The sequence below is a fragment of the Candida orthopsilosis genome, assembly GCF_000315875.1.
Source record: "Candida orthopsilosis Co 90-125, chromosome 7 draft sequence".
Classification (NCBI taxonomy): Eukaryota; Fungi; Ascomycota; class Pichiomycetes; order Serinales; family Debaryomycetaceae; genus Lodderomyces; species Lodderomyces orthopsilosis.
In genome coordinates this window covers 805,325-818,144 of record NC_018301.1, presented here as the reverse complement: position 1 = coordinate 818,144, position 12,820 = coordinate 805,325, and the positions used below count along the sequence as shown (strand labels likewise).

The window sequence follows — 12,820 nt, the reverse complement described above, 5'->3', positions numbered from 1 at the left end:
AGAATTTTCCACCACTTTTGGTAACCTTGATTTATTCATTAAAGATACAATGTCAACCACTTACGTCAACGAAAAGACTGGAGTTGATTCTGCTGAACAACCTGGCTCAGAGTCTCAACCATACGCAACTCCAGCTTATGCTTTATTTGTTAACCCAGATGCTAAGATTCTTGTCTACAAGGAAACTGAAGAAGATAAGACCAAATTTGCATACACCGAGATCTCACCATCAGCGTTAAAGAAAGCCAAAAAAGGAGCTGAAGGCTTGAAAAAGAAAGCTGAAAAGCAATCTAAACTTCAATCCGAAAAAGAGTCATTGCCAAAGGTTGCTGATTTGGACTTGACTTCAATTGAAGAGAACAAATCCTTACCAGCTGCAAAAAAGATCAAATTGAGATCGATTCAAGACAGCATCGGCTCTAGAGTACAAGTCAATGGTTGGGTACACCGTTTGAGAGTACAAAAGGGTTTGGCTTTCATAACATTGAGAGATGGAACAGGATACTTACAATGTGTCTTGACAGGAGATTTGGCCAAAGCTAGACAAACTCAAGAATTAACAATTGAATCGACAGTTCTGATCAAGGGTGTTGTTTCCAAGTTACCCGAAGGTAAGACTGCACCAGGGGGAGTTGAATTGAAAGCCGATTATTACGAAATTGTTGGTTTGGCCCCAAGCGGAGAAGAAGCTTTCACAAATAAGATCCAAGAAGGCGCTGACCCTTCGTTGTTGTTAGATCAACGTCACTTGACATTAAGAGGAGAAAGTATCTCTGCTGTGATGAGAGTCAGAGCCGCATTCTTACATGCCATTAGAGAGTTTTACAAGGAAGAAGGATTGTTAGAAGTTACCCCACCTTGTATGGTACAAACTCAAGTTGAAGGTGGATCAACCTTGTTCAAAATGGACTACTACGGGGAGGAAGCTTATTTAACACAATCATCACAATTATATTTGGAGACTTGTTTGCCAGCATTGGGCGATGTATACTGTGTTCAAGAATCATTCAGAGCTGAGAAGTCACACACCAGAAGACACTTGAGTGAGTACACCCACATTGAAGCAGAATTGGCTTTTCTCACCTTTGATGACTTATTGAACCACTTGGAAAAATTGATCTCAAAGACGGTGCAAAGTGTATTGGAGGATCCAGTTACTGGTGAATTAGTCAAGCAATTGAACCCTAAGTTTGAAGCTCCAAAATTGCCTTTCAAAAGAATGGAATACATTGAAGCATTGGACTGGTTAAACGAAAGAGGTATTTTGAATGATGAGGGTAAGCCATACTCTTTTGGTGATGATATCGCTGAAGCTCAAGAAAGAAAAATGGTTGACACAATTAACCAACCCATCTTGTTGACCAGATTTCCAGTGGAGATCAAATCTTTTTACATGCAAAAATGTCAAGATGATTCAAGGGTGACTGAGTCTGTGGATGTTTTGATGCCAAACGTTGGTGAAGTTACAGGAGGTAGTATGAGAACTATTGACTATGATGAATTGTTAGCTGGATTCAAGAGAGAAAACATTGACCCTTCCGCTTATTACTGGTTCTTGGATCAACGTCGTTATGGTACTTGTGAGCATGGCGGTTACGGTCTCGGTACTGAAAGAATCTTGGCTTGGCTTTGTGACAGATTTACTGTAAGGGACTGTTCATTGTACCCAAGATTCACCGGTAGATGCAAGCCATAGATGTATTATAACGAGTGTTGTGGTTCACCTTTTACAGGATGTTACATAGTAGAGTATAGCTTCGAAAATACCAATTAATAAACTAAACACTGTAACATTACGAAAATCACTCAGCATGGACTATTTCCGCCTTTTCCTCAAATGTTGGACTGATGAGCGACGATTTGTACAAAGGAGGTAAAGGCTCGATGTCTTTGCGTAATACGTAGACTTTAACATTTCTCCACAATTTCCTTGTTTGATACGCAGCATGTTTAGTTGCAGACACTGAAAACACATGATCCAACTCTTCTAATGTCAAACCTTTTGTTTCGGGTAGGAACCAAAGCACCAAGAAGAATCCGATTAAGTTCCAAGCAGCGTAGAACCCAAACGCACCTGTTGGGGTGAACTCATTTTGCAAGCGTGGCCAAGTGAATGCTAATAAGAAATTAAAGAACCAACATGTTGAAGTGGCCCAGGCCATACCCAAGTCTCTGATATATAATGGGAAAGCCTCGGCTGAATATGTGAATGGGACTGGGCCTTCTGATGAAGAATAAACACATGAGAATAAATAAATGCCAGTGGTAACCATACCCAACCTGCCATTGGTGTCATCAATCAAGAAGCCAAAACCTGCAATCAACAAAAATGCTGACATTACAGGGAAAGCAAAAAGCAACAAGTTTCTTCTTCCAAATCGATCAATAGTCAAGAACGCAGGAATTGCAAAAATGAAGTTGATCATACCGAACCCCCAAGATGCCAACATTGCTTTGATTTCACTCAAATCAGCTTCAATGAAAATGGAAGAGGAATAATATGCAATGACATTGATTCCGCAGAATTGTTGCATAAACATGACAATCCAAGAAGCAATGGCGCCATTTCTGTTTCTTCTGATGGTGAACATTTCGATAATTCTTTTCCAGGTGGGGATTCTATATGTACCTTCTTCCTTCAACAAAACGTATTGGTAAAAGCAATCCCTTGCTGCTGAAATTTCGTCATAACGCAACACTTTCAACGACCCGAATGCTTCCTTATGTCTTCCTTTTCCCATTAGCCAACGTGGGGATTCAGGCACGTAGGGAACTTGAAACAAAACAATGAATGCTGGAATGCAAGCACTTCCCAACATTAATCGCCAATTCAACCCAGTATCAAAGCCTCTGTCCGGCACATAGTAGAATGCCAAAGCAGCAACGTAACCAAACATAATACCAACAGCCGTAAAGAATTGCCACAACATGACCAAAGCACCGCGGATATGTTTTGGAGCACATTCCGCAGCGTATGGAGGAACAGTGGCAGATTTGATACCCACACCAAAACCCAAAAAGAAACGTGAAATGAACAAATGCCACCAATTGTTGACAAACCCTTGCCACACACAAGTGATGGCGGAGATAAAACACGTCCAGAAGATAACCCATTTTCTTCCCAAATGTCTGTTCCAAAAATCGGACATCCAACAAGCAATACAGGATGCGCATAAGTATGGTGCTCCATTAACCAAACCTTCAATCAAGTCAGCATCTTTCATTTCGGTAATACCAAACGCACGAGGGTAGAATAGGGTTGCACCATTGATGACAGTTTGATCCATACCCTGAACAGCAGCAGCCATTGATCCAAGTGCAATAACAGCGACCAATTTTTTGGGAATGTGCCATTTCTTTGTTGCTTCTAGTTGAAGGGCAGCTTTTTCTTCATCTGAGAGAAAAGACATATCAGCAAACCCAGTAGGAGACCTTGCTAACGCAGCTGCGTGAGCAAACAACTCAGGTTCCAAATCGTGCTCATTTGCGTAATTTCTTCCCATCTCCATTACTTGTTGTTCAGTGTATCTTGAAAGAACGTTTCCGTGCTCGGCTTCATGAGACTCTTTTGACGTTATGTCTTCGGAACTCTTGTTGTCATTGTTGAGAGAGTCTGCTGAATGCTTTGAAATTGAATCAAATTCTTTAATTGACATTGTTGATAGTGGGGAGGAAAGTGTGTTTGTTTTCGCAAGGAAGTATCCTTTATAACTATTTATACTTTAATAATACTACAGGTGAATGGTTGTGTTAGTTGCTATTGTCGATAAGTTCCCCTTCCCCACATTATTCAGCTTTAGCTAAGAAAATTGAACCCATAAAAGTTCAATTTATGATGGTACTTTAAAATAAAGTTTAGGCAGTGACCGACACGCTTCGCAATTGGGAAATTTACCCTTATAGAAAACAATGGAAAGATTACTTGAAACAATCGCCATGCGGAGTTGAAATACCAAGGTTTTGTGTGAATGACCTCGACAACAATGCAAAGTTGCAAAAAAACAAAGCGTGAAAACCATATGCGCGACATAATACTATTGCAACCAAATAGATGGGGAAAAAAAAATAAAAGTTGAAAATTGCTTACCAAGAAATATTACATTACAACCAAGAAAAGTTTGACATGTGCTTGGCCTGGAGTGGATGGAAATTGCCGTACGGGATAATTTCCAACCTCCATGACACAGTTGTATTCAGCTCTTGCTCTTTTATTGATTAGAATATGGTGAGATGCAAATGAATAGATAGATTATCTTGAAAATTAAGCTATTTTGGCTTTGAATAGACTTTGTTCGTATCTAATCTCTAAATAATGTGACTTCTTCTCGGATTAAGGTTTTTCCCACAATTCTCGGAAGAACAGTGGTTTGAATGGACAAGAAAATTATTGATTGAAAATAGCCATAGAAATGACGTAATCCTTTAAACCGCGTACTCGTTCGTCTATTAATCCAGATTTGTTTGCCAGTATAATTTCTGTGTTTTATAGAGGTGTTTTGTCACTTGTTTGGACAAATAGTGTGTGCCGAGAAAGTTTTGTCACGTGGAGAGATAAATTTAATTAAATTCGGAACAATAGAAAGATTTACGGAGATTGAGGGGCACTTTTATCAATAGCCACCCTAGGGGCTATGCTATGATTGATAAGATGAATGTATTATGGTAACCTTGTGAATCCAAGACTCACCTGGATAAACTTTGATAACTTTTTGCTTCAATTTATAGCAAATCTCAGTTTAGTTTTTTCAAAATAAAAGGTATAGGATTGAATGTTTTCTCCAAGAGACGACGAAATCCAGTAAAGAACAACAGACACCCTTTTTTGATCCTGAATTAATTTATGAATACAAGGTATCAATCTGTGTATTACTCTCAGTGGCACACCAACCACATTCTCTTTGGCAGTCGTGCATATATTTCAAACTGACTCATATCTAAATTGGGTAATTGCAAAAATTAATTAGCCGCGATGAAAAATTTTTTGACCAATACTTACTTACCAAAGTTATTACCTTTAAACCAACAGGACAATGTCTGAGCAAGCACAACCAAGCGAGAGCAAACTTTGGGGTGGTAGATTTACTGGGGCAACTGATCCATTGATGGATTTGTATAATGCAAGTTTGCCTTATGACAAAATTATGTACGATGCTGATCTCACAGGAACTAAAGTGTACACCCAAGGATTGAACAAATTAGGATTGATTACAGAAGACGAGTTAGCAAAGATTCACGAAGGGTTAGAAGTAATCCGTAAAGAGTGGAAAGAGAATAAGTTTGTTGAAAAACCAGGAGATGAAGATATTCACACGGCGAACGAGAGAAGATTGGGTGAGATAATCGGCAAACACATTGCTGGTAAAGTGCACACCGGAAGGTCCAGAAATGACCAAGTTGCAACTGATATGAGAATTTTTGTCCGTGAGTCATTGAAAGATTTGAGTTTGAAATTGAAGCTGTTTGTCGAAACTATCTTGACCAGATCCGAGAATGAAATAGAAGTTTTGATGCCCGGGTACACCCACTTGCAAAGAGCGCAACCTATTAGATGGGCACATTGGTTGAGCTCATACGCTACTTATTTCACTGAAGACTACAAGAGATTACAGCAAATTATCGAACGTGTTAATCAATCGCCATTGGGCTCTGGTGCATTAGCTGGGCATCCATACGGCATTGATCGTTCCTTTTTAGCCAAAGGGTTAGGGTTTGACGGTGTAATTGGAAACTCTTTGACAGCAGTTAGTGATCGTGATTTCGTTGTTGAAACATTATTTTGGGGAACATTATTCATGAACCACATTTCACGTTTTGCTGAGGATTTGATTATTTACTCGAGTGCTGAATTTGGGTTCATAAAATTAGCCGATGCTTATTCTACCGGGTCTTCATTGATGCCACAGAAGAAAAACCCAGATTCGTTGGAGTTGTTGCGTGGTAAAAGTGGAAGAATATTTGGTGAGTTGTCTGGGTTTTTGATGTCAATAAAATCGATTCCTTCCACATACAACAAAGATATGCAAGAGGATAAGGAGCCATTGTTTGATGCGTTGACTACAGTTGAACACTCCATCTTGATAGCTACCGGTGTCATCAGTACGTTGAAGATTAACAAGTCAAACATGGAAGGAGCTTTGACTATGGACATGTTAGCAACCGATTTAGCTGATTATTTGGTGAGAAAAGGAGTTCCATTTAGGGAAACACACCATATTTCTGGAGAGTGTGTTAGAAAGGCCGAGGACGAAAACTTGTCTGGGATAGACAAGTTGTCCTTTGAGCAATTGAAAGAGATAGATGACAGATTCGAAAAAGATGTTATGGATACCTTTGATTTTGAAGTAAGCGTTGAGAGAAGGGATGCTATTGGAGGTACTGCAAAATCCGCTGTTTTAGCTCAGTTGAAGAACTTGAGATCTCAGTTGAACTAATGTAGATGCTATGCTCGGTTGTTGTGATTCCACTCGGTAAGTGCGGTTCGCAATTATACGCTGATTTCTTTGTGAAAAAATTTATAGATTATGAAATGCCAGGATATATTAATCTTACACCGAGTGTTTTTTCCAACCTCGTCTTGAACATTTGTCTCAACTTACGGCTTCAAAATGTTTTACGAAAAGAACAGTCTAGAACTTCTTTGTTTTCTCTAACCGATTGTTCCATCGTATCACAATACCACTTTTATTGTTTTAGTCGATATGCGTGGTGGTAAAAAGTAAATCTAGCATGAGCATTCGAGGTTACAGAGAAAACAACCGCCTTGATACATATATGTGATAAATTATACTATATACTTTCAAAAAAAATTGAATATACCAACTCAACGACTGCGTTCCTCTCTATTAGACCCTACTCTATTGGATAATACCCTACTCGAATTTCTAAAACGACCCAATGCTCGTCTTAGTGCTGTTCCCTTCACATTTGTTGTTTCACTGGTGTCCAGTATGTTATATTCAGAATTGAACTTGTTTAATAACATCTCCGACGTTTCTGGAAGATTGACAGTTGATTCACTAGCCCTCCATTGAGTTTCAAAGGGCATTTCTTTTAAGAAGTTGCACCAGTTGATCTCTGCTTCGTTGTGGATCCTTTGTTGTTTGTTGTACTCTCGGGTTATCTTGTCTAGATCTATTGTTTGAGATTCAGGAACCAAGTCTAGGGAAGATTGTAGCTGCTCTAATGATTTTCTTTGCTTTGCAAAGTTTTGTCTATATTGGTTTTGGGGCGATGTAGGTGGCGTGTTTGTGTTACTCGGAATAGAATGTTGCAATGAAAGCATTGATGTTGCACTTCCACGTCTACCAAAATCTATTGAATCTGACCTTCGATGATTGTTGCCATATTGATAATTCGGACTTGAGTTAGTTTGGTTTTGACCTTTGATTATTCGTGTGACTTCTGATTGTATCTTTTTGTCCATGTTTACTGAGATGTCGATGGAGCTGAATCAAGAAGAAAAAGAAGATATCTTTATACTTCTCTTAAGTTATCATTTTTGTAGTGCAAATTAGCATTACTTGCAGTTGAAAAGTTGAGACCCTCGTTTCTTTTCCAACATTTTTCCGATTCATTGTTAGAGTAGAGCTCGATCAAAAGCGCCTAAAAGTACATGTCAGTAAATGTGTTTCTTTTCTAAGAATCCTGTAGTTTCCTCACTTTCGTTTGGACGCCTCAGCCGTTTTAAGTTCTAGACCACAGCATTGACATGACAATTTTTTTCAAAGTTTGCATGATGATGCACCTCCTTGCATATGCAGAATGGAAGTCTAGTTGGCCACTGACGGATATATGACAGTAACATATACCTACTTTTGGATTGCCCGCAATATCCGAATATCAAAGATCCACTACCAAGCAGGACCGAAGCTTCCACATTTAAGGCATCGTCACGTAGTATCCACCAACTCGAGATCTAATTTTTCAGCCTTTTAATCCCACCGTATTTGACTCCGTTCATGATCCTTATTGAAGACCCAATTGATTCTGCATAACTCTGAAAGATGGTTATAATAACTGTGATGTATTTTGAAAACAATAATAATTGAATAATAATTGAATGCTTTATTTATAAGCAGTTTCATACCAACCGGGAATCTGTCTCTTTAAAGTACGTCCTTAGCTGTAAGTTCAGGTAAAAAGCATAACCGAAGGATTCGAAGAACAACCATGACAAATCACAATCAAAATCGCGATCACGTTGTGTAAGGCCCAGATAATGTATAGAATTTTTATTTTTTTTCACCAAATTACTCATCTTCATCACCAATCAACCATCTCCGTAAATAATGCCAGCATTCAAACAAGTGGATGTTTTCACTTCAAAGCCGTTCAAAGGCAATCCGGTAGCTGTTATTATGAATGCAAATGGCTTAAGTACTGAACAGATGCAAACGATAGCAAATTGGACAAACCTTTCTGAGACAACATTTGTGCTTCCAGCTACAACCAACAAGGCTGATTATCGCGTACGCATATTCACACCGCAGAGTGAATTGCCATTTGCAGGCCATCCAACCATTGGTACGGCTCATGCTTTGCTTGAAGCAGGATTGATCTCTACTAAAAGCGGGGTAGTTGTTCAAGAATGTGGAGCAGGATTAGTCAATTTAACTATTGTGCCAGACGGGTCTATCTCTTTTGAGTTACCAAATCCCACGATTAAACCGCTCGACGATACTCAAATTGATTTACTTGAGAGCACTTTAGGATGTGCGATTGATAGAAACTTAAGACCTGCTCTTGTTGATGTAGGTCCCCGTTGGATTGTGGCACATATCGCTACTGCTGAAGCAGTATTGTCTGCACAACCATCATTACCTCAATTGGCAAAGCATAACAAGCAACTAGAGGCTACAGGGGTAACCATTTACGGAGAGTGGTCAGATGATCACATTGAAGTTCGTTCGTTTGTGCCAGCCTGCGGTGTAGATGAAGACCCAGTTTGTGGTAGTGGAAATGGCGCTGTTGCAGCATTTATCAGATCATATATGGGCCAGGACAAGGTATTGAAGTCTTCTCAGGGGAAAATTGTTAGTCGTGAGGGTGCTCTTAAGTTGACTATATCCGATGAAAAGATTTTGGTAGGTGGAAACGCCATCACTTGCATTGAAGGGACTATAAACACCAATTAGCGAATCTTTGGGGATGTTCTTGTCCTCTCGGTGAAACTATAGGAGGACCTAACAATGACTGGTTTATTAGCTTAGCGTTGAGTGATGAGGATCCCGCATTAAATACTGTACTATCTAGGACTTTTCGAATTTAATGGTAAATAAAAGCAATAACACTCTTGTTTCCCTTCCAGTAGAGTAGATGAGGATTTCACTATACTGTGCTCGGAATGGATGGCTAGGGGTTTGTGGACTATGGTATCAATGCCATATTTTCATCTTTCCCGACATGTAGTCTTCACTTGCGACATTTGATTTTTGTTGTGTCAAATCACTCCGAATTTTGTTGCAAAACTGATCCACCACTGACACGTATGTCATTAACCACCAACTTTATCTTCTCCCGAGTCTCATGTGGCTCGAAACAATGCAACAATAGTCAATAGATAACTCCAGACCAGTAACATTTCAGCTATCCCTGAACCCTACGGAAAACGAACACATAAGAACGACCTCGAACGAGTAGAGACAACCGACCGTTACACTTGACATTTTACACTAAAGATTCAAAGCATAACCATCATCATGAATACAGAGAGTGAAACCATAGAAAGTAAAAGTTGGGTAGACATATTGCGAGAGAAAGCATCAGAAGATTTAGGACAACTAGGCACACCAAGATATCACAGGCCCACTTTAACGGAATCATTGCAATTCATATTGCAAGTGTTGGATCAAGGGACTGCTCTCCTTAATAGTCGATCAATAACAAAGTTGTCTAACACATTTGAGGTAATAAATTCGTCTTCAGATTATGAAATCTATTCAAGCTACAACGAACTCAAAACAAACACATCACTAATTACAGTCCTACTTTACTTGAATTATTTGCTTAGTCGTAATGTGAGTTCTTACTACATTGATTCCTTACCAAACCCTATAAGCTCACGATTTAAGGTGTTTGAATTACCCCCGTTGTCCAAACCAGAAGAGTTCGTCACCACCCCATTAGACTTGTTGGACGAAAGTCAAAAACCAGAAAATTTGTACAGGCTACAATTGAAAGTATTAGAGCTCATAGATCAGTATGTGGCAAGGGAGTGTCAAAATCTCAATATTGGAAGTGGTCCAACACAAACGAAGTTGATCCTCTCGTTCTATGAATTATTGCTTGCAAGTATTCTTTCCACTCGTATCTGCTGTAAGAACTACAGCCAAGCCAAAAAGTCTTGTATTGAACAACAGACAAGTGCAATCCTCAACACAGCTCTTAATTTGCAATACAACGCGGTCAATACTTCAAGACTCTGGGTGTGTTTAATCAACTATGCCAATGACATTTGTTACAGTGATCTCAGGTATATAAATAACTTTGTTGAACTTTTTGAAAGCTTGTTGCATCAGAATGGAAAAGTTTTGAAAGATGATCTTGTTCTGAGTGGGTTACAATTTTTTGTGGACACGTTTAAGCCAGACCATGCATGGTTTGAAATAGTTGTTGATTCTGTCGCTGATTGTACTATAGAGTCTTCTAAGTTTAAGTATTTGTACAGTGTGTAAAATAAATGCGATGATGATTTTGTATTGGAATTTTATTTTTTGAATGCTCATCTCGGAAATTTACAGTTTAGGGCACGCCAACAACCATGGTGCTTAAATCTACGTCTGCGGGAAATGTTTCCATATATCAAGTATCCGGATCCAATGTTTCTCGTTCATTACCCGACTGGATAGCCAAGAAGCGGAAGAAGGCTTTGAAACAAGATTTGGACTATTCAAACCGTATTGAATTAATTCAGGATTTCGAGTTCAGTGAGGCCTCAAACAAGATAAAAGTTTCACCCGATGGCCAGTATTGTATGGCCACAGGCACCTACAAGCCCCAAATCCATGTGTACGATTTTGCCAACTTATCTCTCAAGTTCGAACGTCATACAGATTGTGAAAATGTTGACTTTGCCATCTTAAGCCAAGATTGGACGAAGTCAGTTCACTTGCAAGTTGATAGGAGTATAGAATTTCAAACCAAGGGAGGTATATACTACAAGACAAGAATACCGAAGTTTGGTAGAAGTTTATGCTATAATGAAGTAAACTGTGACTTACTTGTGGGAGCTCTGGGAAATGAATTGTACAGATTAAATTTGGAACAAGGTAGGTTTTTGAACCCGTTGCAATTGGAAACGGATAGAGGTGTCAACATGGTGGCTATAAATAGAGTACACGGTCTAATATCAGCGGGACTAGAAGATGGTACGGTTGAATTTTGGGATCCTAGATCGAAATCGCGAGCAGGAAAGTTGTGGGTTGATGAGCAATTGAACGAATCCGGTATACAAGTTTCATCTGTCAGCTTTCGTCATGATGGATTGAATTTTGCATGTGGGACATCCAGTGGTAAGACTTTGCTTTATGATCTACGCACAAACCAGCCATCTATCGTCAAAGATCAAGGTTATGGATTTGACATCAAAAATATTGTATGGTTGGAAAATACTTTGAAACCTGACGCGGTGTTGACAAGCGACAAACGTATTGCAAAGATTTGGGATAGAAATACTGGGAAACCATTTGCTTCCATGGAACCAACAGTTGATATAAATGATGTATGCCATGTTCCTAACTCGGGTATGTTCTTCATGGCAAATGAAGGTATGCCAATGCATACGTATTATATTCCTAATTTGGGCCCTGCGCCTTCTTGGTGTTCATTCTTGGATAATGTAACTGAAGAGTTGGAAGAGAAACCTTCAGATACTATTTACTCCAACTACAGATTCATCACCAAGGACGACGTACGTAAGCTAAATTTGGGCCACTTGATTGGATCAAAGGTTTTACGATCATACATGCACGGTTTCTTTATTGATACAGAGTTGTACGAAAAAGTCAACCTTATTGCCAACCCCAACTCATTACGTGATCAAAGAGAACGTGATATCAGAAAGAAGATTGAAAAAGAAAGAGAGTCAAGAATTAGGTCCACTGGTGCCATTACAAACACAAAGATTAAAGTCAACAAAGATTTGGCAAGTAGGTTGCAAGAAAAAGTTGGAGGAGACGCGGCAGAAAGCGTTATCAATGATGATAGATTTAAGGAAATGTTTGAGAACCCTGATTTCCAAGTTGATGAGGAATCACATGAGTATAAACAATTGAACCCAGTGAAAGCACCGGAAAAGGATATCACGAGATCAAGAGGGTTGACTGCAGCAGAAGAATCTGATGAAGAGAGATATAATGATAACGAAGAAGCTGAAAGTGATAAAGAGAGTGAAGAGTCTGAAAGTGAGGAAAGTGAAGATGAGGAAGTAAAGAAAGCAAAGAAGGCAAAACTCGATAAAGAGTTGGCCAAGTTGAGAAAGAAGAAGGAAGAGGAAAAGAGGTTTAAGAATGAAATGAAGATTCTCGCCAAGGAAGCACCAAAGGAATCTACCAAATCCAAAGAAACATTTGCTTCTCAGGTAAAGAATTTGCACAGAGTAAGCAAACCAAGGGACGATTCAAGACTTCAAAGACACTCCAAGGGAGAAGCTGAACTCACATTCGTCCCCAGAGGCAAGGAAAAGAAGTATAAGCCCAAGAAAGATGATGAAAACGGTATTGATAAAGGCAGAACGAAGCAAAGGTTTGAAGGTCGTAGAATTGCTTCCAGAAACCAATTTAGAGGTATGTAGCGTAGCTTAATATAAATATAGTATTACACA

At 39.2% G+C, this 12,820-nt stretch overlaps 7 protein-coding genes across 7 annotated transcripts; 5 read left to right on the top strand and 2 right to left on the bottom strand. All coding sequences in view use genetic code 12, as the record gives it.

The window, feature by feature from the left end:
* Nucleotides 1–49: 49 nt before the first annotated feature.
* Nucleotides 50–1,696, top strand: CORT_0G03970 (Ded81 tRNA-Asn synthetase; the record flags this gene model as incomplete). The annotated part of the gene is made up of 1 exon (XM_003871150.1): nucleotides 50–1,696. The coding sequence occupies one exon, from the start codon at nucleotides 50–52 to the stop codon at nucleotides 1,694–1,696; it is 1,647 nt and encodes a 548-aa protein (XP_003871199.1).
* Nucleotides 1,697–1,802: 106 nt separating this feature from the next.
* Nucleotides 1,803–3,656, bottom strand: CORT_0G03960 (hypothetical protein; the record flags this gene model as incomplete). Its single annotated transcript, XM_003871149.1, has 1 exon — nucleotides 1,803–3,656. The coding sequence occupies one exon, from the start codon at nucleotides 3,654–3,656 to the stop codon at nucleotides 1,803–1,805; it is 1,854 nt and encodes a 617-aa protein (XP_003871198.1).
* Nucleotides 3,657–5,030: 1,374 nt separating this feature from the next.
* On the top strand, nucleotides 5,031–6,431 carry CORT_0G03950 (Arg4 argininosuccinate lyase; the record flags this gene model as incomplete). The annotated part of the gene is made up of 1 exon (XM_003871148.1): nucleotides 5,031–6,431. One exon carries the CDS (start codon nucleotides 5,031–5,033, stop codon nucleotides 6,429–6,431), a length of 1,401 nt encoding a protein of 466 aa, XP_003871197.1.
* Nucleotides 6,432–6,820: 389 nt separating this feature from the next.
* Nucleotides 6,821–7,423, bottom strand: CORT_0G03940 (hypothetical protein; the record flags this gene model as incomplete). Its single annotated transcript, XM_003871147.1, has 1 exon — nucleotides 6,821–7,423. One exon carries the CDS (start codon nucleotides 7,421–7,423, stop codon nucleotides 6,821–6,823), a length of 603 nt encoding a protein of 200 aa, XP_003871196.1.
* Nucleotides 7,424–8,288: 865 nt separating this feature from the next.
* CORT_0G03930 (hypothetical protein) lies at nucleotides 8,289–9,134 on the top strand (the record flags this gene model as incomplete). The annotated part of the gene is made up of 1 exon (XM_003871146.1): nucleotides 8,289–9,134. The coding sequence occupies one exon, from the start codon at nucleotides 8,289–8,291 to the stop codon at nucleotides 9,132–9,134; it is 846 nt and encodes a 281-aa protein (XP_003871195.1).
* Nucleotides 9,135–9,698: 564 nt separating this feature from the next.
* On the top strand, nucleotides 9,699–10,673 carry CORT_0G03920 (hypothetical protein; the record flags this gene model as incomplete). The annotated part of the gene is made up of 1 exon (XM_003871145.1): nucleotides 9,699–10,673. The coding sequence occupies one exon, from the start codon at nucleotides 9,699–9,701 to the stop codon at nucleotides 10,671–10,673; it is 975 nt and encodes a 324-aa protein (XP_003871194.1).
* An 86-nt stretch (nucleotides 10,674–10,759) lies between these two features.
* On the top strand, nucleotides 10,760–12,790 carry CORT_0G03910 (Enp2 h; the record flags this gene model as incomplete). The annotated part of the gene is made up of 1 exon (XM_003871144.1): nucleotides 10,760–12,790. One exon carries the CDS (start codon nucleotides 10,760–10,762, stop codon nucleotides 12,788–12,790), a length of 2,031 nt encoding a protein of 676 aa, XP_003871193.1.
* Nucleotides 12,791–12,820: the final 30 nt, after the last annotated feature.